This window comes from Ochotona curzoniae, unplaced genomic scaffold (genome assembly GCF_017591425.1).
Source record: "Ochotona curzoniae isolate NIBS_2020 unplaced genomic scaffold, NIBS_Ocur_1.0 contig_2294, whole genome shotgun sequence".
NCBI classification, from domain to species: domain Eukaryota; kingdom Metazoa; phylum Chordata; class Mammalia; order Lagomorpha; family Ochotonidae; genus Ochotona; species Ochotona curzoniae.
The window spans coordinates 5,470,853-5,493,298 of record NW_024465405.1 but is presented as its reverse complement, the minus strand read 5'-3'; the positions used below and the strand labels follow the sequence as shown (position 1 = coordinate 5,493,298).

Here is a 22,446-nt window from a genome sequence, read left to right as displayed (position 1 = left end):
CGCTTGTCCTGGTCCCATGGACTGGTTGCTGAGTGATAGCCTCAACTCTGGCATCTTCTCACCTGCCTAATTAGCTGACTGCACACCAGCTCCCCTCGGCTCCATCTGGCCCCACGGTGCCTCCTGCTGCTCCCAGCCTTCCTCTCCTCCCACCTTCCCTGAGCACCCTGTGAGCGGGTATGGTGCCGATTAGCTGCATCAGTTAAGAGCTCAGGTGGGTAAGACCATATTTTCAGGCTCAACTTTCGGTGGCTCCTGAGCTGTTTATACTGGTGATGTGTTGCTGGTTCCAGGTGGCAGTGTTTGGCAGGACACTTGGAGGGTCCCTGTGTCGCCTGGTTTGGCCACCGTTTGCCCAGGTCTCTGTCTCCCCATGTTTCTGGATGTTTTACTCTGTTCATTGCTATAATAGGACACTCAGCCTGGTGATTCAGAAAGGAGAGGTCTGGCTGGACTCCAGGCCAAGGGCACCTGGCGAGGGTCTCCCGTCCTGGAGGCCTCCGGGCCAAGGGCACCTGGCGAGGGTCTCCCAAGGCTTCGAGCTGGCCAGCAGGAAAGTTGACGGAGAGCCCAGGGCTCGCTGCGTCTCGAGAGTGCCTGCTTTGGGGACTGCACCTGTGCGCTGGTGAGCCAGGCCACAGTCTGTGTCCAGAAGCTCTGCATTCGGTTCTTTTTGGGCTGCTGGGTTGGGAACAAGGCGAGAGCAGCAGTGGCAGGCCCAGTGCTCACCCTGTGTGTGCGCGTGTCTGTGTATCTGTGTGTGTGTGTGTGTGTGTGAATTAGTGTGTGTGTATCTGGGCGTCTGTAGATATGTTGTATGCCAGTGTGTTGGCAGTGAGCTCTGGTGTGCGTTTGTGGTTGGTAGCTGTATCTGTATTATGTGTGTGTGTGTGTGTGTGTGTCTGTAAGTATATTGGTGTATAGTGTTCTGTTTATATCTTCGTGTCTGTGTACTGTATGTGTCTGTGTAACTGTGTCTGTGTGTGTACTGTTTGTGTGTGTAATTGTGTCTGTGTAACTCTTTGCGTGTTAACTGTTTATGTGTCTCTGTGTAACTGTCTGTGTTTATGTGTGTGTGTGTGTGTAGCTGTTTATGTGTCTGTAACTGTGTTTATGTGTATGTGTGTGTAACTGTGTCTGTAATTGTGTTTATGTGTGTGTGTGTAACTGTGTGTGTCTGTGTGTCTCTTGGTCTGAAGCTCTTCCTGTCTGGCCGGCTGCCACCAGGGAAGAGGCCCTCCGGGGCCCTCGCTCTCCCACTGACCCCTGCCACTTACCTGTGCTCTGTCGTCGGTTGGCACTGCCCTCTTTGTGCAGCTGAGGCCCTGTATGAGGCCGCTCTGCTTCCTCTCCTTGTTCCTCACCTTCTTTGGGTGAAAGCCTGGGTGGGCACCTGCTGCCAGGACTCCCTGGGTCTGGACTGGGCCGCTCGGCAGAGTACTTGAGGCTCACGCTGTGTCTGCTTGTGCCGTGTGCATCCTCTGTGCTCCCCAGGCCCCCTGCTCGCTTGTCTCTATCCAGTTCTGGGCAGCCTCAGCCACCTCAGACCCTCTGGGCTCTCCCAGCAATCAAGGGTGGAGGCTGGCGTTGGGAGAAGGCAGCGAGGGAGGGCTGAAGGCCCCTGGGGAGAGGTGGTTGGGGGACAGCGAGGCTCATACAATTGGCTTTGGGTGCCCAGTGGAGGGGTGAGGAAGAGGAGGTACAGTGTCCCAGTGTGTCTTAGGTGACGGGGCAGTGGGTGGGGGCGGCTGCATTGTAGGACTTGAGACAGTGTTGGGCTCCGAGAACACAGGACACTGTATGGCCTGCAGCCTGGCCCAGGGGTGACTGAGTAACTATCACATCCTGGCTGTTGAAAGACTGGAAGGGGGAGGTTCATCTACATGCCACGCAGGGGACCCCATTTTGCCCCCAGCAAGACCAGAGTGGAGCCCATTCTGACCTGGCCGTGACCTGGCCTGAGGCTGAACGTGGACATGCCAGTATCTGGCAGCAGAGTGAGGACTGGGAGCACCTGACATTCCACCCATGTCTGTCCCACAGGGCCTGCCAGGTGTCCTGTCCAGGGCCCTCACTGCCCTCAGCTGACTGCCGTGCAGAAAGCCCCCATGGGCTGGGTCGCCCACCTGAACCAAGCAGTGCAGCCTGGGACCAGTGCACAGGGTGCTGCACAGGCAGCCAGTGGCCAGCCCCCTGCCCTCAACACCCCAGCACTGCCCCAGGCCCAGGCGGTTCTCCACTCGCTTGACTCGGCTGGTCCTTCTCATTTCCCTTGTTCACCCTCCTTGCCTCTCCTAACCTCCCAGAGCTGGGGTTGAACCCCGCCTCTTCCTGAAGTGGCGACTCCAGCGTGGCCTCGTGTGCCTGGCACATGCAAGCTTCCCCAAGCTCAGTTACTGATAGAGTCAGGTGGATCCTGGAGTCTGCACCTGCTTTGTGCTGGGAGTCCGGGACCTGGCCAGGTCAGGAGGCACCCGTGAGTCCCAGCGGTCACTGGGTCCTGCTCCAAGCCTCTGTTCTAGGCGGCTGCCCATGTGTGAGGTGGCTGTTGAATGGTGTGTGTGTCCTAGGCGGACGGCCGGCCCCTGCTCAGTGCCCATGGTGCTGAGTGTTGCTGGGACTTCACTTTCGTCCTGGTTTCTGAAGGAGCAAGCTCTGCTTCCGTTTCTAGCACCGAGTAGGCTTTTCCCATCTGCCCGTCTGCCTAGCAGAGCGTCTGCCCTCAGCCCCTGCCTGCGGCTTGTGGGGAGGTCTGGTCCCAGGCAGGGCCCTAGCTGGACTGCATGCAGGAGGACATGAGGCGATGGTCTGCAGAGTGACCTGAGGAACTTGGGGAGCTGCTGGGCACTCTGGGAGTTGGCCTGTTGGGGATCAGAGTCACAAGGTGCACATTTGGGTTCGTCGTGGCCTGTGGTTTTAGACATGAAAACAGGTGCCAGCAGCTGGGCTGGGTGACACCAGTGCTCTTGTCCTCATTCCCAGGGTTGGGTGGGGGGGTGAGCTGCCCTGGCACAGGAGCTTTCTGGGAAAAAGAAAGCGGCCTGGAGCACCCCCAGGGGAGAGGCTCGTGTTTGCAACATCTGCTCCCTACTCCAGTGCAGGCAGATGTCCCCAGGGGCTGGCGCTCATTCCCGTCCCTCACTGACCTGCAGAGCGGTGCTGCCCGGTGGGTGCTCTCAGGGCTGCCCGGTGGGTGCTCTCGGGGCTGCCCGGTTGGTGCTCTCGGGGCTGCCCGGTTGGTGCTCTCAGGGCTGCCCGGTGGGTGCTCTCGGGGCTGCCCGGTTGGTGCTCTCGGTGGGTGCTCTCGGTGCTGCCCGGTGGGTGCTCTCGAGGCTGCCTGGTGGGTGCTCTCGGTGGGTGCTCTCGGGGCTGCCCGGTGGGTGCTCTCGGGGCTGCCCGGTGGGTGCTGCCCGGTGGGTGCTCTCGGTGCTGCCCGGTGGGTGCTCTCGGTGGGTGCTCTCGGTGCTGCCTGGTGGGTGCTCTCGGTGCTGCCCAGTGGGTGCTCTCGGGGCTGCCCAGTGGGTGCTCTCGGGGCTGCCCGGTGGGTGCTCTCGGTGCTGCCCGGTGGGTGCTCTCGGGGCTGCCCGGTGGGTGCTCTCGGTGGGTGTTCTCGGTGCTGCCCAGTGGGTGCTCTCGGTGCTGCCCGGTGGGTGCTCTCGGGGCCGCCCGTCCCTCCACCCAGCACCAGGTTGAACAGTCCCTGTGTGCATCTCCAGGACTTTCATTTTTTACATTTAGCTGTATTTCATTTTACATTTTCATTTCAGTTGCAAATTCGACAATACAAAACAAAGCAGCCTCTTCTCACACCATGTTTTTATTTTCCAAGCACAGCTTGGATTATGGTGGATTGTTAGTACATTTCTTTGGTGTTGCATATGTTCATCTAAACGAGGGAGAGAAGGGCCGTGTGGATTTCCTCTCCGTGTGATGGCGTTCCCTGCAGTTCCTCTCAGTCTGTGCACTATAGGGTGCTGATGGCGTCTCTGCCAGTTGCACACACAGTCACACACACGCATGCACACACACACGTGTGCGCACACACACAGTCACACACACATGCGTGCACGCAGCTGCCAGTTCTCACAGCCACATGCTTGTGCACGCAGTCAGACACACACGTGCATACAGCCGGCCTCAGATGGGAGTGGGTGCTCCGCCTGGAGAAGCCCCACAGGCTGCATCTGAGTTGAGCCCCAGGACTAGCAGCTTGGGAAGGCAGCGCCTGAGCAAAGAAGTGCCGGCGTGCAGGCTGCAGAGCCAGCTATGTCATTCCCAGCAACTCCTGCCAACCAGGATGGGGCCATGCCACTGGGCACCCAGGGCCACTGTCCTTGGAATGGGCCTCTCTGACCTGCCACCTGAGACAGAGATCACGAGAAGCCAAAGTTAAAATATGGCGTCCAAGCATCTCACACGAGCAGAGCATAAACTACTGGAGGGTGCGAGGGGAGGGCGGAGATGGCACAGCCCGGGAGGGCGGAGGTGACACGGCCTAGGAGGGCGGAGGTGGCACAGCCCGGGAGGGTGGAGGTGGCACAGCCCAGGAGGGTGGAGGTGGCATGGCCCCGGGAGGGCGGAGGTGGCACAGCCCGGGAGGGTGGAGGTGGCACAGCCCGGGAGGGTGGAGGTGGCATGGCCCCGGGAGGGCGGAGGTGGCACGGCCCCAGGGGCCCCACCCCTCGGCACTTCTGGAAAGAGACACGGACAAGCCTGGGCTTCACATGTGAGAACTGTGTTTCTACAAGCCATGGGGGCAAGGCACTGTACAAGCAGCTAAGGGAATACACTGGCCCTTCCCCAGGGATCACCATCCCAGGGCATTGTGATTCAGGAGCAAGGGGGCAGTGCAGTGCCCGGCAGGAATCCTGCAGGCTGACGGGACAGTGAGCGCAGTGCCCGGCAGGAATCCTGCAGGCTGACGGGACAGTGAGCGCAGTGCCCAGCAGGAATCCTGCAGGCTGACGGGACAGTGCAGTGCCCGGCAGGAATCCTGCAGGTTGACGGGACAGTGAGCGCAGTGCCCAGCAGGAATCCTGCAGGTTGACGGGACAGTGAGCGCAGTGCCCGGCAGGAATCCTGCAGGCTGTCGGGACAGTGAGCGCAGTGCCCAGCAGGAATCCTGCAGGTTGTCGGGACAGTGAGCGCAGTGCCCGGCAGGAATCCTGCAGGTTGTCGGGAGGAAGACACTAACGGCTGCCTCCCCACTGGCAGCATCTCTTTTTGCTGCAGGAGGTGAGTCAGACACCTTCAGCCACAGCCACCTGAAGGGCAGGTGCAGGATTGTGCACATCCGTGAGGAGACAGGGGAACGAGCCAGAGGAGGCCCCCAGAGCCCTTGGGAGCAGGTGCAGGAGCTGGCCCCAGGACACTGCCTGTGATCACATTGCACAGGTGTGTCTCAGTCACCTGAACACGCGATGCCTGCTGCCCCTCTGGTGACACTCCTTCCTGTGGACCTCCCAGCTAGCTGGCGCTGAGATATGGAGGCGGCCCTGGCTCCTGCCCCATGGCTGTTGGGCACCCATGCTGGTCGGTATGGATGCCCCAGTGGAGAACCCAGGATCTGGGTGTCGCCTTGATCTATTGCAGACGCCAGGGCTCCAGCACGCTCAGCCCACAGAGCCATGAGAGGGCGGGGAGGGCTGCCCCAGGTGGGTCTCACTAGCGTCCTTGATCCCCACAAGTGTTCCTCAGCCTGGGTTGATTTGCACAGATGGGCAGTGTTCCAGCAGGTTCCAGTACTCGCGCCCCCCCCCCCCGCCCCCAGATGTGCCGAGTGCCGTGGTCTTGGCTTGTGATACCTATTGTTTCCGTGAGTCAGAGACGCCTCTGTTATGCTCTCGCTCTGAGTCACGTTCTCTGAAAGGGTCGCTGACCGCTACGGGCAGTGCCACTGTGGTCCCTGTCTGTGTGGGCCGTGAGATGGTGTCGTGCCAAAGGGGCTGCGTTGGAGTCACAGGGAGCCGACCTTCTCCCTGGCAGTGGCTGTGGGAGAGGCTGGGGCGGCTGGCAGTTTCTGTTTGTGATTGCACTCCTCCTCAGCCCGGCCTTGCTCTTGGCGGAGCCTCAATGTGCCCCTTGTGCTGGCGCTGGCGTCACGAGCCGCTGGCATTAGTCAGGCTCTCGAGGCACAACCTATAGCAGCAGCTTCTTAGTCTCCCGCACAACACTCATGAGAATACAGGCATCTTTGTTTGCATGCTGCGGGCCGGAGTAGAGAAGGTTTGATTGTTTTCCTTGGGGCACCCCAGGTCAAAGGTGCCGGGAGCCTCCACGGACCCCGTGGCATCTCCTGGGTTTCTGATACAGGAATAGCCACATCGTGACGCACTGTGCCCAGCCAGAGTGGTGACTGGTCCTCGCCTGCGGACACAGCATGGCCCCAGCTCCCACTCAGGGCTTCCACTGGCCTCCTGAGGCGCGAGAAGCCTGCACCCCGGGGTCCCTGAACTCTGGGCCTGCAGATATAGTGGTATCGGCAGGTTGGGTCACCTGGAATTTCCTCGGTGCTGCTTTCTGCTTCCTCCGGTGAAGAAAGTGTGGCATGTTCCTTGGCATGGTAAGGCAGAGCTTACCCCGTGCTGGCCCTGGGCCGTGCGGAGGCTTCACGCCTCTGCCCCAGCAGCAGGCACAGCTGCTTCCTGTTGGGCCACCCAGGTCATGCCGGGTGCTGGAGCTGCACTGCAGGGCTGCTCCCCTTCGAGCCAACCTGAAGCCACACACTTGTCCCTTGGTGTCCCTGCGAGTCTAGAGGCCAAAGGAAGCGGCCCCTCCCTGCTGTCCCCAGCCCTTGTGCTCACTCCTGCCTGGAAGCTGACACACGCCTGTGCTGCTCAAGCACTCAGCGGGAGCTTGGGCTCTGCCACTAGGCTGGGCAGGAGGAGCCTCCCACTGACCACATGGACTTGGGGCTGGGCAGGAGGAGCCTCCCGCTGCCCACGTGGACTTGGGGCTGGGGAGGCACGGTGAGCAGCCCTCAGTGTGCAGCACTTCTGTGTGAGTACATACTCTGGTTTACACGTGGCGTGGAGTTTGACGTTGTTTCTTTTGCACACGGCATACTCAGAATGGCACGGCTATCCCGCTGCAGCCCAGAGAGGCCAGCATGGGTCGTGCAGGCCGTGTGGGCATGTCTGCAGGCCGCAAAGGGACTTTGGTGGCGGGGGTTGGAGGCTCCCCACTGTTTTGGAGCCAGAGGCGGGGTCTGTGTCAGGGCAGGTGGGGTCTATGTGGGCAGAGACCTGGACAGAGCTGTGCCCACCTGTTGACGGGGCGCACACCAAGAGCTCAGGGCTCCCAGGTTGTGCCATGCAGATTCCTCAGAGGCAGAAATGTCCGCCTACTCAGGGAGCCTCAACGAGTCTCCAAAACATGTTGAAAGTTAGTATTTAGGAATGGCACCATATGTTAAGCTGCCATCTGACGCTGGTACCCTGTGGGAGCACTGGTTTAGGTCCTGGCTGCTCCACTTGCAATCCAGACCCCTGCCCAGGACCTCCCCTAGCTGAGCTGAGACCGTCCCGGCAGGGCCTGTGTGGGGCTGTGGCCAGGCTGTGTGGGTAAAGGGACCGAGTGCAAGGTGCTTTTGTGACGTGGAGCTGCGTGGTGCTGGGCTAGCAGGGGGTCTCTAGGTGAGGCCTTTGGTCACCTAGGCACATCCTCGCTGAGTGGGGTCTTGCTTGAGAAGGCAGTGAACTCCCTTATGGGTCGTGCATGCTGATTGGCCTACAGAGAGACCTCCCTGAGCCACCAGACAGGAACAGGATGGCCCCATGGCCCCACCCTGACACCATGCACACCTCGTCACTGCTGTGTACGCCCCTGGAAGGACCGTGCTGTCCTTGCTGACAGGCCAGCAGGGACCATCTCCGGGCCCTTCGGTGTGGGCAGAGGAGGGGGCGCGGCGGCTGTGGGCCCAGCCGCCGGGTGTCTCCTGCTCTCTCTGCCCATGACTATCCTGGGGCTGGGCTGCTGTGCCTGTCACATGTGACCAGAGGAGGAGAGACCGCCGTCTGTGTGGGACAGCGGCTAGCGAGGGACATAGACACTCAGACTGCTTTGCTCTCGGTCACACCTGCTCCACGCAGCTGACTGCCTTTCTTCCAGCCATGTGGGCAGTGTTGACTGGCAGTCAAGAACCCCTTGGCCACCCAAGGAAGGAGCCAGCCCCCTCATGTGACCCAAGGGCCCACCACCTCTGGAAGCCAAGCTTGGCCCAACTTGTGGGCTCTGCCAGCCCAGCTTACTCTGGATCCAGGGGCCGTGGCACGACAAGTCAGGAGCCAGGTCAGCAATGCAGTGATGGGGTCATGGTGACATCAGGCCTCAGGAACCCAGGAGCTTCCCATGCTGAGCAGCTTGCCTCTGTGCCCAGGTCTGTGGGCACAGTGGCTGCCCTCCGCCAGGAGACCCGAGGCTCCCAGAGAGGTTGGGGCTGGCAGGTCCACGATTGGAGCAGAAGGCCACAGCCCGAGGCCAACTCTGGCCCTCTGCACGGACACTGGCCTCAACAGCAGTGTGCCAGAGCCTTAGTACCTGAGTCAGCAGGCTGGAGGCTGGGAAGTGTAATTTTCCCAGAAACGAGATTCAGGTTGGGGCTTGGTCTGAGGCCATCTGGCTTGTACACCCAGTGTCTGTGAATTGGGGTCGGGCTTCGAGCCACAGGGACACTGTCTAGGAGTCAGCGAGCAAAGCCAAGGCCGTGCCTCCTCCCTCTGCCTTGGCCTCATGTGTGACCATGTAGAAGGGTGCCAGCCTCCAGGCCTCATCATGTCTGCAGTGTCACATGTACAGCCAGTGAGATGTGTGACAGGTGGCAAGTAGTGGTTGATGGCTGATAGGTGTGATGGGTGAGTGTGTCTTCACCGGTAGTGTGTGACAAAGCATACTCATGACAGGTAGCAGTGTCCTGTGTGTGACAGGTGCTGTGCGACAAGGCGTGATGGTGACTGTTGCCTGGGAGTGTAGCAGGTGGCAGGTGCTGTGTGACATGGCATGGTGGTGACTGTGTGGACTAGGCAGTGAGCTGATTGCTGTGGGAGACAGGAAACAGTGTGTGGTGTCTGTGTGACAGATGGCGTGCCCCTGGGGCACATGTGGGGGCCTGACTGGGGGTGAAGCTGGTCAGAAGTGGGCTCTCTCAGGAGCTGGGAGGTCTGGAAGGAGGCCACGAGGCAGGGGTTCTGAGCTTGGAACGTTTTAGCTCACCACTGCGCATTCTTTCTCCCTTCCCGGGTGCCGATCCTGAGGGTCAGGATGGGTTTTGTGTCTGCTCTGGCCAGAATCAGAGCCTGTTGTGGGTGTCCATCAGTGCGGCCCAGCCAGGAGCTGTCACTGGCCGTAGTGTGTAAACAGGCTTCCGGGAGGTCACTTGCTGTCCACGGACATGGCCTCTGCCTCGTGCGCCTGTCCAACCACTCCTCTGGCGCTCACTCTTGTGGCTCATACAGCTCTCAAGTGGCTGCGAGGGGTGAGGAGGAGCAGGCCAGGCCAGCGGGCCTGGAGTTCCGACCTCAGCCTTCTGCACGGCTGGCCTGGTCCTTTCTCTTTGTTTCTCACTTGCCTGACTTCAGAATGACGTCAGCAAAGCCTTTGGGCCTTCAGGGGCCTTTGAGGGAGGGTCAGAGAGAGGCCCTGCGTCCCCGGCCTGACCTTCCGCACTGGAGCACACAAGTGCCATGCTTACGGCCTGCTTACGGGGTGCGCGTCACAGGCCCCACCACCCAGGGCCTCCCTGGACGGCAGCCAGCGGGCCTGGGGAGGGCTGCGGGCGGGTAGGAGCCCAGCCAGCCATGCCCATCAGTGACTCTGCTCTGCTCTCTCTGCAGTGGACGTGGCCGCGGCTCTGCCCCTGCAGGTGGCCCCCTCAGCCGTGCCCATGGACCTGCGCCTGGACCACCCATTTGTGCTGCCCGTGGCCGAGCCTGCACTGCGGGAGCAGCGGCTGCAGCAGGAGCTCCTTGCGCTGAAGCAGCAGCAGCAGCTGCAGAGACAGGTCCTCATCGCCGAGTTCCAGCGGCAGCACGAGCAGCTGTCACGGCAGCACGAGGCCCAGCTACACGAGCACATGAAGGTCAGTCCACCGCTGCCTGGCCGTGTCCTCCTGCAGCGGCTGCAGCCAAGTGGAGTGGGGTCTCAAGGGAGGCAGCCCCTCCGGGTTAGCTGCAAGCCTGTGGGTCAGGAAGCTTGTCCTGAATCAGCTGCATGGGGGCCTTTGCACGGGCCAAGATAAGCTGTGGGTTTCACTCTGTCCTGAACCTGAAGTCTGGCCTTCCATGCATGGGCAGCGAGAAGAGTTCCCAGGAGTCAGCGGGGGCGGGGGGGAGGCACGTGCCCCCCTGTCCCTGCTTCTTCCTTGACCGTCAGCTGGAGCTGGGGACACGCGTCCCCCTGTCCCTGCTTCTTCCTTGACTGTCAGCTGGAGCTGGGAACACGCGTCCCCCGTCCCTGCTTCTTCCTTGACTGTCAGCTGGAGCTGGGGACACGCATCCCCCTGTCCCTGCTTCTTCCTTGACCGTCAGCTGGAGCTGGGGACACGAGTCCCCTGTCCCTGCTTCTTCCTTGACCGTCAGCTGGAGCTGGGGACACGCGTCCCCCTGTCCCTGCTTCTTCCTTGACCGTCAGCTGGAGCTGGGGACACGCGTTCCCCGTCCCTGCTTCTTCCTTGACTGTCAGCTGGAGCTGGGGACACGCGTCCCCCGTCCCTGCTTCTTCCTTGACCGTCAGCTGGAGTTGGGGACACGCGTCCCCCATCCCTGCTTCTTGCTTGACTTTCCTGTATGTTGTGGCTCTCTCCCCACTGACCTTTTGTAATTAGAAGAGTATTTTCATTTAAACAAAGTGTCAGAAACATTCATAACTGGTTCTGCTGCCTGCTCCCTACACACATTTTGTTGAATCCTGGGTTCTATGATGAAACTGCCAGGGAGGGTGTGTTAGCTGCGCAGTGAGGCGTTGTCCGTGAGCAGCTGACACTGGGTCACAGCCCAGCCTCCCTGGTCCACACGGGATGGAGTCCCCAGAGCCACACGCGATGAAATGAAGGTCCCCGCGCCACTTTCTAAGTAGCCAGGTGCTGTAGCATGATGTGCCCCAGCTGTCCGTGGCCTCCAACCACATCGTCAGCTGGTGGTTCCAACTCAGGCCGCAGTTCGTGCCAGTCGGGCTGCACTGTCATCTGATGTGCCTGCAGCCCTGGAGCCAGGTGCCATGCTTCCACGTCTGCATACAGCAGTGTGGGCAGAGGGCCTCGAGCTGTGTCCATGAGACTGGCTGGTGAGAATGGTAGGCCAGGGAGGAAGCATTGTCTCGAGAGTCTTACTGTGAGAACAGCAGCAACACCGTTACCACCGGCCACACACCCACCACCACAACCACACCGCTACCACCAGCCACACACCCACCACCAAACCAGAACCACCAGCCACACACCCACAACAACCACACCGTTACCACCACCCACACACCCACCACCACAACTGCATGTTAATGCCAGCCACACACCCACCACCACAACCACACCGCTACCACCAGCCACACACCCACCACCACAACCACATTGCTACCACCAGCCACACACCCACCACTACAACTGCATGTTACCACCAGCCACACACCTACAACAACCACACCGCTACCAGCAGCCACACACCCACCACCACAACCAGAACCACCACTGCCACCCCGTGGAACGTCCGCCTGCCTGGGTCTCCTGCATGGGACGTGCCTGGAACAGCCTGTGCCTGCCACAGGTGGCTTTGCTATGGTTCTGTGACTTGAACACGGAGGAAGCCCTGCCCACGCCTGCAGCAGGGCCGGTGGTACAGAGTGGGTTTCTGGGAAGAAAGGGGAGTGTCATCTTTTCTTGTTTTTAAGATCTCTTTATTTTTATTGGAAAGGTAGATATACAGAGAGAAGGAGAGACAGGAAGATCTTCCATCCGATGGTTCGCTCCCCAAGTGGCTGCAATGGCTGAAGCTGAGCCAATCCAAAGCCAGGAGCTCTTCCGGTCTCCCACATGGGTTCAGGGTTCAAAGGCCTTGGGCCGTCCTCCACTGCTTTCCCAGGCCACAGGCAGGGAGCTGGATGGGAAGTGGGACAGCTGGGTTTAGAACCAGCGCCCATATGGGATCCCAGTGCGGTCACGGACTTTACCTGCTAGGCTGTCACGCCGGGCCCAGGAATGTCATTGATGTTCTTACAGGGTGGGGAGTGTCGTTCCTGCTTACAAGGAAAAGCCTTACAGGAGGAGCTGAGAAAGAGGCAGTGTGTGTGCGCGGCACGAGCATATAGGGGTGGAGGGTGAGCAGGAGAGTGCGGGCAGTGCCGGGACAGGGAGCACAGAGAAGGGACCTTCAGCTGTGTCATGGCCCTGTGGCCTGTGCTGGCCTGGTCCTCAGGGACTTGACTTCCCTGGCCTTGGCAGTGGAGCCGTCTCGGGCTCAGGTTGGGGGCTGGGCCCTGTCGTCTCCCTTTCCTAGGGCGATTGCTCAGGAACCTTGACCTCGCCGAGAGTGGTTTCAGTCTTGTGTTTTCCATGAAAGCCACAGCCAGATGGCACCTGGCCAGAACTCCTGGCTGGCTTTCTCCATGCTGCCCAGCACCGCATGAGGGGCCACCTAGGCCTGCCCCATGCTCATCTCGGGAAAAGCACCCAAGGAGATGCTGCCACTGCAGCTTGCACACGGAGGGTGTCAGGGCTGGCCCTGGCTGGGCAGTGCCCGTTCTGCTCCCCTGGCCCTTGGCAGCCTTATAAGCTTGGAGAGCTCTTCACAAGTGCACCTGCCTTCCGTGTGTGTTCACAGTAACCTTTCCCCAAGAGCACAGCAAAGGTGACAGACACGCCGTGTGGACAGGTGTCAGATCGGAGTCCCGCCTGGTGCTGCTGGGGAGCGGCCAGGAAGGCCTTGCACGGGCCTGCTGTGCACCGGCCCTGCAGAGGCCTTGGAGCACAGCTGTCCAGCACTGCCCCCAGCCCTGTGGGAGGGTTAGGCACACGGCTGCTTGGTCAGTCTGAAGTTGTGCTGGCAAGCAAGTAAGAGAAGTGTAAGGCAAAGGATGGCTACTGTACTGGTCAGCAGGGCAGAATGGCCAGCTGTGTGCCAGCCCAGTGGGTGGTACGTATGAGGGATGCTGGCACTGAGAGAAGCCCAGCTGCAGAGTCCATCTCCGAGCCGGGCGTGGGGTGGTACTCAGGGTCGATTTGTCTAAGTGTTGGCTACAGCCAGTCTGCTCTCTCTGAGTCCTGTCTTTCTGTTAGCCACTGCTTGTGCTGAGAGAAGCACATTGCCCATCTCTGGCACTCGGCTGCCCTTGAGAGCCACACCTAGGGAGCCAGCTGGCATCCCTGCAGCCTCCCAGGCTCACAGGGCATCCACAGGCATGCATGGCACCTGGACACAGGGCCTCATGGGCAAGCCAGTGCTTGGCCCATCACCCGCTGCCCACCAGGATTCGTTACTGGATTGAAGCAGATTGGCCAGGTCTCGACCCTGTGCTCTCACATGGGGTACAGGTGTCCCCAGCAGCAGGTTAACTCGCTGCACTGCAGTACCTGTCTCTCAATGCTGGCATCTCATGTGGGCACTGGTTCTAGTCCTAGCTGCTCTACTTTCTATCCAGCTGCCTGCTAATGCCTGGGAAAGCAATGCCTGGGGTGTCCCAAGCCATGAGGCCTGCACCCACCTGGGGGACCAAGATGGAACTCCTGGCTCCTGGCTCCTGGCTTGGCCTTAGCCACAGCAGCCATTTGGAGAGTGAACCAACAAATGGAAGATCTTTCTGTCTCATCTCTCTATCCTTCCAATAAAAAAGGAAGAAATCTTTAAAAATAAATAAACGGATAAATGTCGTTTGAATCCCTCAGAACAATGGTACCTGCTACTACAGGCCACTTTCCCTTTGACACCTGGGGCCATCAGTCTCTCACCTGGATCCCCTCCCAGCCTGCTTGCCCCGGGCAGCTCTGCCTGCCGTGTGTGCTTCCAAGAAGTGCTACAGAGTTGAGCAGGCTCCTGGGCTGCTGTGATGCCCTGGGCACCCTGGGGCTGTGTCCCTTCTGCTTCCTCCCGTGCCGGGGCGGGGAGGAGAGGAAGAGCAGGGTGGCCTTCACCTGTATCCATGACTGTGAGCCACGCTCTTGTCTGGGGGAGGCTCTGCCTCGTCAATGTCAGCGACCACCAAGAGATGCCTTCCGGGGCCTGGGCTAAGGACCCGGCCTGCCCCCAGGTGGTGGGCACACACGGGCCCGTGAGTGCACAGGCGCTAGGTTGGTTTTTCTCACCTTAGTGGTCGGCACAGCAGGCTGCTAAGCCAGCATGTGGAGCAGCAAGTCATCCAGTCCCTGGGTGCTCACCTGGGCAGTGCCAGCCCAGAGCGGTGCACAAAGCCTGGGATTCGTCCTGCCTGTGGGTCCCAAGAGCTTCCTGGGCTGTTTGCTGGGAAGGTCTTCGTGCTGGAAGCCCTGCCCTGTGGCCTTCTCTCCACTACCGGTTTAGGGCCTGCCAGTGCCCCCACTGCAGCCTGTCCGCCAGGGCTCCCACTGGAATGACCCAAGGAAGGCCATAGGTGGGCCTAGCACATTACCCTGGACAGGGTGACGCTGCTGGCCTGCAAGTACGCTACCATTGGGCAGGCCCACTGGGGGACCATGGCATTGGCCACCTCCATAGCTTGACTGGAAGTAGCAAAGAGGCCAGCTCCATGGGCGGTGATAGCACAATCAAGGGGCCAGATCCGGCCTAGAGTGTGGGGTCAGCCTCATGCCAGAACTGGCTGTGAAGGGGCGAAGGCCCTGTGTCTGGATACCCCCAGGCCAGACCAGGACTGGACCAAGGCCCCACATGGCTGTATGTGCCCACAGTGCGTCTGTAAGTTGGTGGCCGTGGACGTCTTGGTTCTGTCTGTCTCTTACTGTTCCTGCTGCCTCCTTTTGCCGGGAGTCATCTGACCAACTGGTCCCTCAGTTCCAGTCCTGGACTGGCTTCATTTCGGGAATGAAAGAATGAGAACTCTTCCCTTAACATGGTGGGTTTGATGTGCTTGGCCCTTTGCACACAGCATGTGCTTGGCACGCGGTGGCATCTTGTGACTGGAGTAGGAAGGAGTCTGAGCAGTCTGAACCCCGGTTTCGGTAACAGCTCTGGTATTGTACTTGACCCTGGGAGCCATGTGAATCCTCGGCACCCCCAGACCACAGGGCTGCCTGGGAAATTGGCCCAGGAAGAAACGCAGGTTCAAGAGAACAGCCACCCGCACTCTGCAGGTCTCTGGTCAAGAGGGGCTCCAGCCAGGCCATCTTGGGACCCCATCTTTTCAGAAGTGTAAGGTTCAAGGGGTGTGTTTGCTGAGCCACAGTGGCCGTTGGGGGTGGTTGCCCTGGCAAGGCTCAGAGCTTGCAGCATGCCCAGGTCTTCCTTCTGACAGACCAGCAGGGTGTCACGCTGACCCGGCCTGTCCCCTCCATGAAGCTCAGGAAGGACCATGGCTCTGCACACCCACACACACCCACACCCACACACACCCCTGCTGGCACACAGCTCCCACCCTCTGAGCCTCCTGGTGGCCCTCTCTCTGCTTCCACTCCTGGGGCTGTGACCTGCTCTGTTCAAGTGTCCATTCCAGGGCAGTCTGGGAGGGGTTCACTGGGGACGCCCATGTCTGCAGATGCCCACGTATGCTCACCCGCCCACCCCCTACACACTTGCACAAGTCAGATGGTTACGCACCTCCCCGCTCCTTGCTCCCTGCGCCCTGACCCACTCCCCCTTTGTCTCTGGTGAGCACACTACCTCAACGAGTGGCTCCAAGTGTGTCAGAGCTTGGAGGAGCCTGCCTGCACATCAGCTCCTGCCAGTCCCCTTGCCACTCTGACTGCCTCTGCCCATCTCCGTCCTTCCACATTGAAGGGCAGAGTGCCCCCTGCCGTCCCCCCAGGACCTGCCTGGCCACCTGCCAGCTGCCTCCTGCCCCCAGGACTGGGAGCAGCGCTGTAGTGCTTGATGGACACCTGCCGCTCCCTGTCCAGTGCTCGCTAACTGTGGCAGCGAGTTCTCGCGGATGAAGTTCTCGCCGTGGTGGGCGCTCTCTGCCCCTGTGTGCGCCATCGCTGTCACGTGCAGCGCACGCTCAGAGGCCGCGCAGGCTTCTCACACTCAGCGTTTATGTTTTCCATCTGTTACAAAGGCAGCTTTCCTAGCCCGGGTGCAGGCTGGGACATGTGTGGCCACCCAGCCAGTGTCCTGTCTTAAATGTGATGGGTCCCTGCTGGATTCCTCTCGTGGCTGGGTGGGTGGACACTGGGAGCCACCTCCCTTGTCTCGCACAGGGCCCCTGGGAAAGAGGGTCTCCTGGCTTTAGGACACAGACAGATGCTTCACCCATTAGGAAGCTCCAGGCCGTCTTGGGGGTGGTCAGGGGCTTCCTGCTCTGAGTTACTCTCAGAGGGTGGGCTGGCCTGATCGTGCCGCCCCACCCGCAGCAGCAGCAGGAGATGCTGGCCATGAAACACCAGCAGGAGCTGCTGGAGCACCAGCGCAAGCTGGAGAGGCATCGCCAGGAGCAGGAGCTGGAGAAACAACACCGGGAGCAGAAGCTGCAGCAACTCAAGAACAAGGAGAAAGGCAAAGAGAGTGAGTGCAGGGACGGGGCCTGGGAGAGGGCGGGGTCAGTGACAGATCCCCTGGGGAGGGCGGGGCCTGTGAGGGGTGGGGTCAGTGACAGGCCCCCTGGGGAGGGCGGGGCCTGTGGGGACAGGGTCAATGACAGGCCCCTGGGGAGGGCGGGGCCTGCCAGGGGATGGGGTCAGTGACAGGCCCCCTGGGAGGGCGGGGCCTGTGAGGGGCAGGGGCAGTGACAGCCCCTGGGGAGGGTGGGGTTAGGGAGGGGAGGACTCCTGCGTTTCTGTCCAGGGGAGGACTCTGAATGCAGCAGGCAGCACTGAGAGCTCACGGTCCTCCAGGGGAGGACTCTGCATGCAGCAGCCAGCACTGAGAGCTCACGGTCCTCTCTGACACATTGCATTCTGGTGGTTTCATGAACTCTGGGTGGGAGAAAGCCCTTCCGCTATGCCCCGAGGCATCACCCACAGGACAGACTGCCACCTCCACCCCTTCCTGCTCGTGGCACCCTGTGCTTCCCTCAGCGCCCCTTTCCCTGAGCTCGGCCTCACCCAGGTGTCTGCCCTACACCAGGTGCTGTGGCCAGCACAGAGGTGAAGATGAAATTGCAAGAATTTGTTCTCAATAAGAAGAAGGCGCTGGCCCACAGGAACCTGAACCAGTGCATTTCCAGTGACCCCCGCTACTGGTACGGGTAAGTGGCCTGGGAGAGTGAGCTTGTCGCACGCCTGGGGCTCCCTGGCGCTGTGTGCCACTGAGACGCCTGCCAGAGGGTATAGCCCTGGGCAGTCTTCAGAGGAACTCGTGTGGTTCCTGGAGCCCTTGCCCACGCTCTGGGCCTGTGTGCACCCTGACCAGCCACAGTGGGAGCCACGGACACTGGCACGTGCTCTAGGCCACGCATGGGCCTCTGCCAGGTGTGTGCCTGGTGTTGTACTGCTGCTCTGGGCAGGCAGGAAAGCCCTTGTGTGTTTCGTTGTGTTTATGCCAGAGCCCCCAGAGCAGACCCTCAGAGGAGCCTGGGTCCTGTCGAGCGCTAGGCGAGCCCACCGGTTTGTTCTGGACCAGTTAGCAGAGGACTGGCCATTCCCACTCATCAGCTGCCTCGGAGCCCTCTGGCCATGGCACACGGCAGGTCCACTCCAGCAGCACCCATCCTGGGCACCACGACTCAGAAACTCACTGAGCAGACTGTGACGGGGTAGTCAAGAACAAGCAGCGAGAACAGCAGTGAGGCAGCGTGTCCAGGAGAGAAGGGCCCATCGGTGCCTGGGGATGCCCATCTCTGGTCCCCAGGGTCTGTGGGGACCTGGAGGATCTGAGGCACGAGACAGGCACAGGGTGTGGGCTGCCCTGAGTCTGGCGCAGGAGGGAGGCTCCATAGCTTCCCCACCAACTGACCTGGCCCTGTGGGGCTGGGGCAGTGAGGGACCACATGGGCCTCTTGGAGGACACCTGGACACAGAGCAGACTGAGGCCCCACATGCAGCTGGCAGAGAGGCGATCAGGTGTGCAGGAGGGCCACCTCCAGTCTAGCCAGTTAGTGGAAAGGACCGCTTCCTTTCTGGCTGACCCCTGGGAACCCACTTCCTGTCAGAATGACCCCTGGGAACCCACTTCCTGTCTGGCTGACCCCCTGGGAGTCCACTTCCTGTCTGGCTGACCCCTGGGAGCCCACTTTCTGTCAGAATGACCCCTGGGAGCCCACTTCCTGTCTGGCTGATCCCTGGGAGCCCACTTCCTGTCTGAATGACGCCTCCTGGGAGTCCACTTCCTGTCTGACTGACTCCAGCCAGCCAAGAGGATGTGGTGCTTCAGGTTCTGCACCTACTGAGGGGTGTTGAGGAAGAGGGAGACACGGGGCCCAGGCGGACACCAGTGCTCCCTGTGAGGCTGGAGCGCTGTAGTGCCTGCTGCCCTGGGCCTGAGACGTCGCAGAGAGCTCACTGACCGTCCCCATGCCTTGAGCCCTCGGTGCCATGAGAGGGGCTGCGGGTCTTGACAGGGGCGCTCATGGCCAGAGCTGCCTTCCGCACCCAGGGACCATGTCCAGGCCAGAGGCAGGGCTGAGGCAGTGGGACTTGAAGAGGACGCGGAGACACTTTGTGCAGCCCTGGGGAGAGCAGGTCGAGACTGCCTGGGCCACTTGGGTTAGCAGGTGCAAGGCGTCAGTCCAAAACGAGGCCACGAGGAAGGTGAGTGCCATCTCTGGAAACTGCCCATGGCTTCCGGGATGGTGCCCCAGCCAACACCTGGCCAGTGGGGCTGTGAGGTGTGCCCTGCTTAGCTGGGACCTGCGTCTGCCTGCTCACGGGGTCTTGCTGGACATTGCCCCCTGTCTGGGAAGGGCTTGTCCTAAACGTGGGCCAGTTTCTCAGTGGATTCCTGAGCTGTGGTCGCACATGGGCAGGACTTGCAGCCTTTTCAGTCCTCGCCCTGAGCTCGCCAGGCAGCAGCCTTCCCTGGCCTCTTGGTCTGCTTCCCCGGGCTGAGGAGTAGGGTGGAGAGAAGGCCAGGGCCAGGTTGGAGGCTGCAGGGTGTGAACAGCCCTCGCAAGAGCCGTGTGCTGGGAGATGTGTGAACACGTGTGAGACGGGTGCGGTGCGGCCGAGCCGTGTGCTCTGTGGGACCGTGTGCACGTGTGTGAGACGGGGCAGCTAGCATGCATCTCAGACTTCCAGAACCTTCTTTACCCAGGATAGGCCGAAGTTCAGCCCTTGCTGTGGTTGGGAACAGGCGTGGTCAGGGAAGTGAGATGTGTGCCACATGTAATCCTCTTCCCAAGCGACCAGCCTTGTGGGGGCAGCCCCGCTGAGATGTGCCAGCCACACCCCGGCCACCTGAGCTGGCCTTGGCAGTGGGAACACTCTTCACCGAGCTCCGAGGCCCTGGGGCCTGGTGGTTAGCTCACCTAAGGTTTGACAAAAGGGAGGGTTCCACCAGAGCTAGCACTGCGGGAGAGAAAATCTGTTAGCTCTTAGAGTAATGCAGCCATTCCTACTCCACCTTAATCAGAAACAAACTCCTGCAGTTGTAGTAGCAATAATATGTATCCGCTTATTGGGGATATTTACCCTCAGTCAGCTGACCGTTTTTCAAGCACGCGCTGTGGATACATGGGCCGCTATGTGTATTCAGGGAGTGTAGGCGAGGCCCCAGCTGTCCCGTGGCAGTTGGCTGAGGATGCGATCTGAAAGCTAATTCCAGGACTTCCCACGATGCTCTGAGAGGAGGGGCTCTGCGGGAGCCCCCAGGTGAGGCATGCCCCCCTGGGCATGTGCAGTAGTGAGGCCAGGGCCCGCCTACCCAGCGCCAAGCGCATGGGGGGCATGGGGCGAGGCCTGGCTGCCTCGTCGGTTGCTGCTTTCTGCCTGCCCCTGGGCTCAGGATGAGTGTGTCCAGGAGGCTGCAGGGCCCTGCATGGACCGCATCGGCCTGGTGTGAGCTGGGCGGTGCCCTGGGTGGACTCAGCCCCGTCTCTGCCTTTTCCCCAGGAAAACGCAGCACAGCTCCCTGGACCAGAGCTCCCCGCCCCAGAGTGGGGCGTCTGCCTCCTACAAGCACCCGGTCCTGGGCCTGTATGACACCAAAGACGACTTTCCTCTGCGGAAGACAGGTCAGTGCTGCCCCTCCACAGGTCCTCCAGCTGCGCTGACCGCACATGCCCCAGGTGCCCGGGCTGAGCAGGCAGCAGTGTGGAAAGGCATGGAGGAGCTGGTGCTCACTCATGTGCAGTCCTCCGACAGTACCCATGACTCTTCCCCCATGCCCCATGGGTCCTTGCAGAGGGCAGAGCTGGGCCAGGGCTGTGGACAGACCTGCAGCCATGAGGCCAGTTGGCCACCGTGCGCTTCATTTTGCTCTTGTGTCTGAACCCCGAGGCAGTGTCCTGCAGTGGGATGTGGAGCGGCAGGAACAGTCTGTAGCAAGCCCCTGGGGATGTGGCACGGGGGCTGTGAGCTGGCACTTTTGTCCTGCTGCTGGCCCTCAGAGCTGCCAGTCTGGCCAGCCCCATGCTGTGTAGCTGTGCGATTGGACCCCTGTGCGAGCCTGTGGGGAGCCAGGTTTCAGGCACGTGTGCTACGGCCTCACCCCCCAAAGGTGCAGAGGAAGAGCGCCCACATGCAGCAGTCCCCAAGGCCTGAGACACAGTCCCTCTGCTGCCAGGGGCTTCCCCCGCATGTCAGCAGTGTGGAGAGTCCCCTGCGGGGTGTCACCCTCGGAGTGTTGGATGCTGGGTGGCTCATGCCTGTGCTTCTGTCAGGACTGGCATGCAGGCACTTCCCCATGTGGGCTTCCAGCAGTAAGTGGACGTGGTTGTTTGGGGGCCACACACCCCAACATAATGGGAAAGGGTGGATGCTGCCTGGCTGACTACGGCACGCCTCGAGCCTCAGATTCCCTGTGGCAGCCCGTGGCCTCCCTCCATCTGGGCCTTCGCATGCCAGGGCTGCTGAGGTCGCCCTGCACTGTCCATCTGGGGAGATACAGAGACCTTCGAGCTCAGTTGGGTCACCGAGAGAACATCCTTGCGGCCTGCCACCTCCCGAGATGGGAAGGAGCTGTCTGTTCAGTGCAGGAGAGGACTCGGCTCTGTCTGGAGCTCTCACATGTTGCTGGCCCCTACATTTCCTGTGACCAGTTGCTGGCAGCCTGGGCTCCCAGTCAGTCCCCTGCCATGCAGCACTGCCACCTCTTTGCTTGGCTCAGAACCAGACAGACCCTTCTAGATCTGGGCTGCATTAGACCCCAGAGCCTAGTTCTGACCCAGCTCTGCTTTCCTGTTGGGGCTGCACCTGTCACCTGGGGTCTCCTTCCCCCAGCACCTAGCCTGAGGTCACAGGGTCGGGCTGTGGGTTCTGACCGTGGGACCCGCGCCCCACATGCACCTGCCCCCCCCAAGTCCCAGCAGCATGGCTTCCTCCCAGTGCATCCTGGGAGGTAGAGGATACTGGCCCAGTTGCTCAAGCCCCTTCCTGGTGCGTGGGAGATGTGGACTGAGTGTGGGACTTGTGAGTGAGCCAGGCCCAGCCCTGACCCTTGCGTTGCAGAATGCAGGCAGTGAGCCAGCCCACAGAAGCACTCTCCCTCACTCCATATCTCTGGTAGATGACAGTCAGTTCCATGAAGAGGATGCCCTGTGTGACATGAGCCGTGAGGCACCGAGAGCCACACGCATCTTTGTCGCTTAGCACGCAAGTTGGCGGCACCTGGGATTCCTCTCTCCATTACTCTGCCTCTCGAGCTCCCAAGAAATACTCTTTTTAAAGATTGATTTATATGAGGGCCCAGCGCAATAGCCTAGTGGACCCCATATGGGCGCTGGTTCATATCCCAGATGCTCCACTTCCCATCCAGCTCCCTGCTTGTGGCCTGGGAAAACAGTGGAGGACGCCCACAGCCTTGGGACTCTGCACCCACATGGGGGACCCAGAAGAAGCTCCTGGCTTCAGATTGGCACAGTTCCAGTCATTGTAGCTACTTGGCAAGTGAACCAGTGGATGAAAGATCTTCCTCTCTCTATCTCCTTTCTATATATCTGTCTTTCCAATAAAACATAAAATAAATCTTTAAAAAAAAATGGGTTGATTTATGTGAAAGGCAGTGTTGCAGAGAGAGATAGCTTCCTGCATTGGTCCATTCCCCAGATGGCTGCAACGGCGGGCTGGCCCTGGCCAGCTGGAGCCTGAGCTTCGTCCTCACCACCCACAGGGAGGCCGTCGGGCGGGGCAGGGCCAGAAGTGGAGCAGCCGGGACCCAGGCGACAGCCAGGCCAGGTGCCTGCTGCTGCGTATGAGCTGGCAAAGGCTGCTGGGTGGTCCTGGGC

At 60.6% G+C, this 22,446-nt stretch overlaps 1 protein-coding gene across 1 annotated transcript in view; it reads left to right on the top strand.

The window, feature by feature from the left end:
• The window catches only part of HDAC4 (histone deacetylase 4), a 176,717-nt gene that overhangs the window by 108,293 nt on the left and 45,978 nt on the right, over window positions 1–22,446 (top strand). Inside the window, exons 4-7 of the mRNA XM_040972372.1 lie at window positions 9,831–10,075; window positions 16,481–16,631; window positions 17,193–17,313; window positions 20,114–20,235. Of these exons, the coding sequence (XP_040828306.1) occupies window positions 9,831–10,075; window positions 16,481–16,631; window positions 17,193–17,313; window positions 20,114–20,235 (639 nt within the window). The remainder of the gene's footprint in view (window positions 1–9,830; window positions 10,076–16,480; window positions 16,632–17,192; window positions 17,314–20,113; window positions 20,236–22,446) is intronic.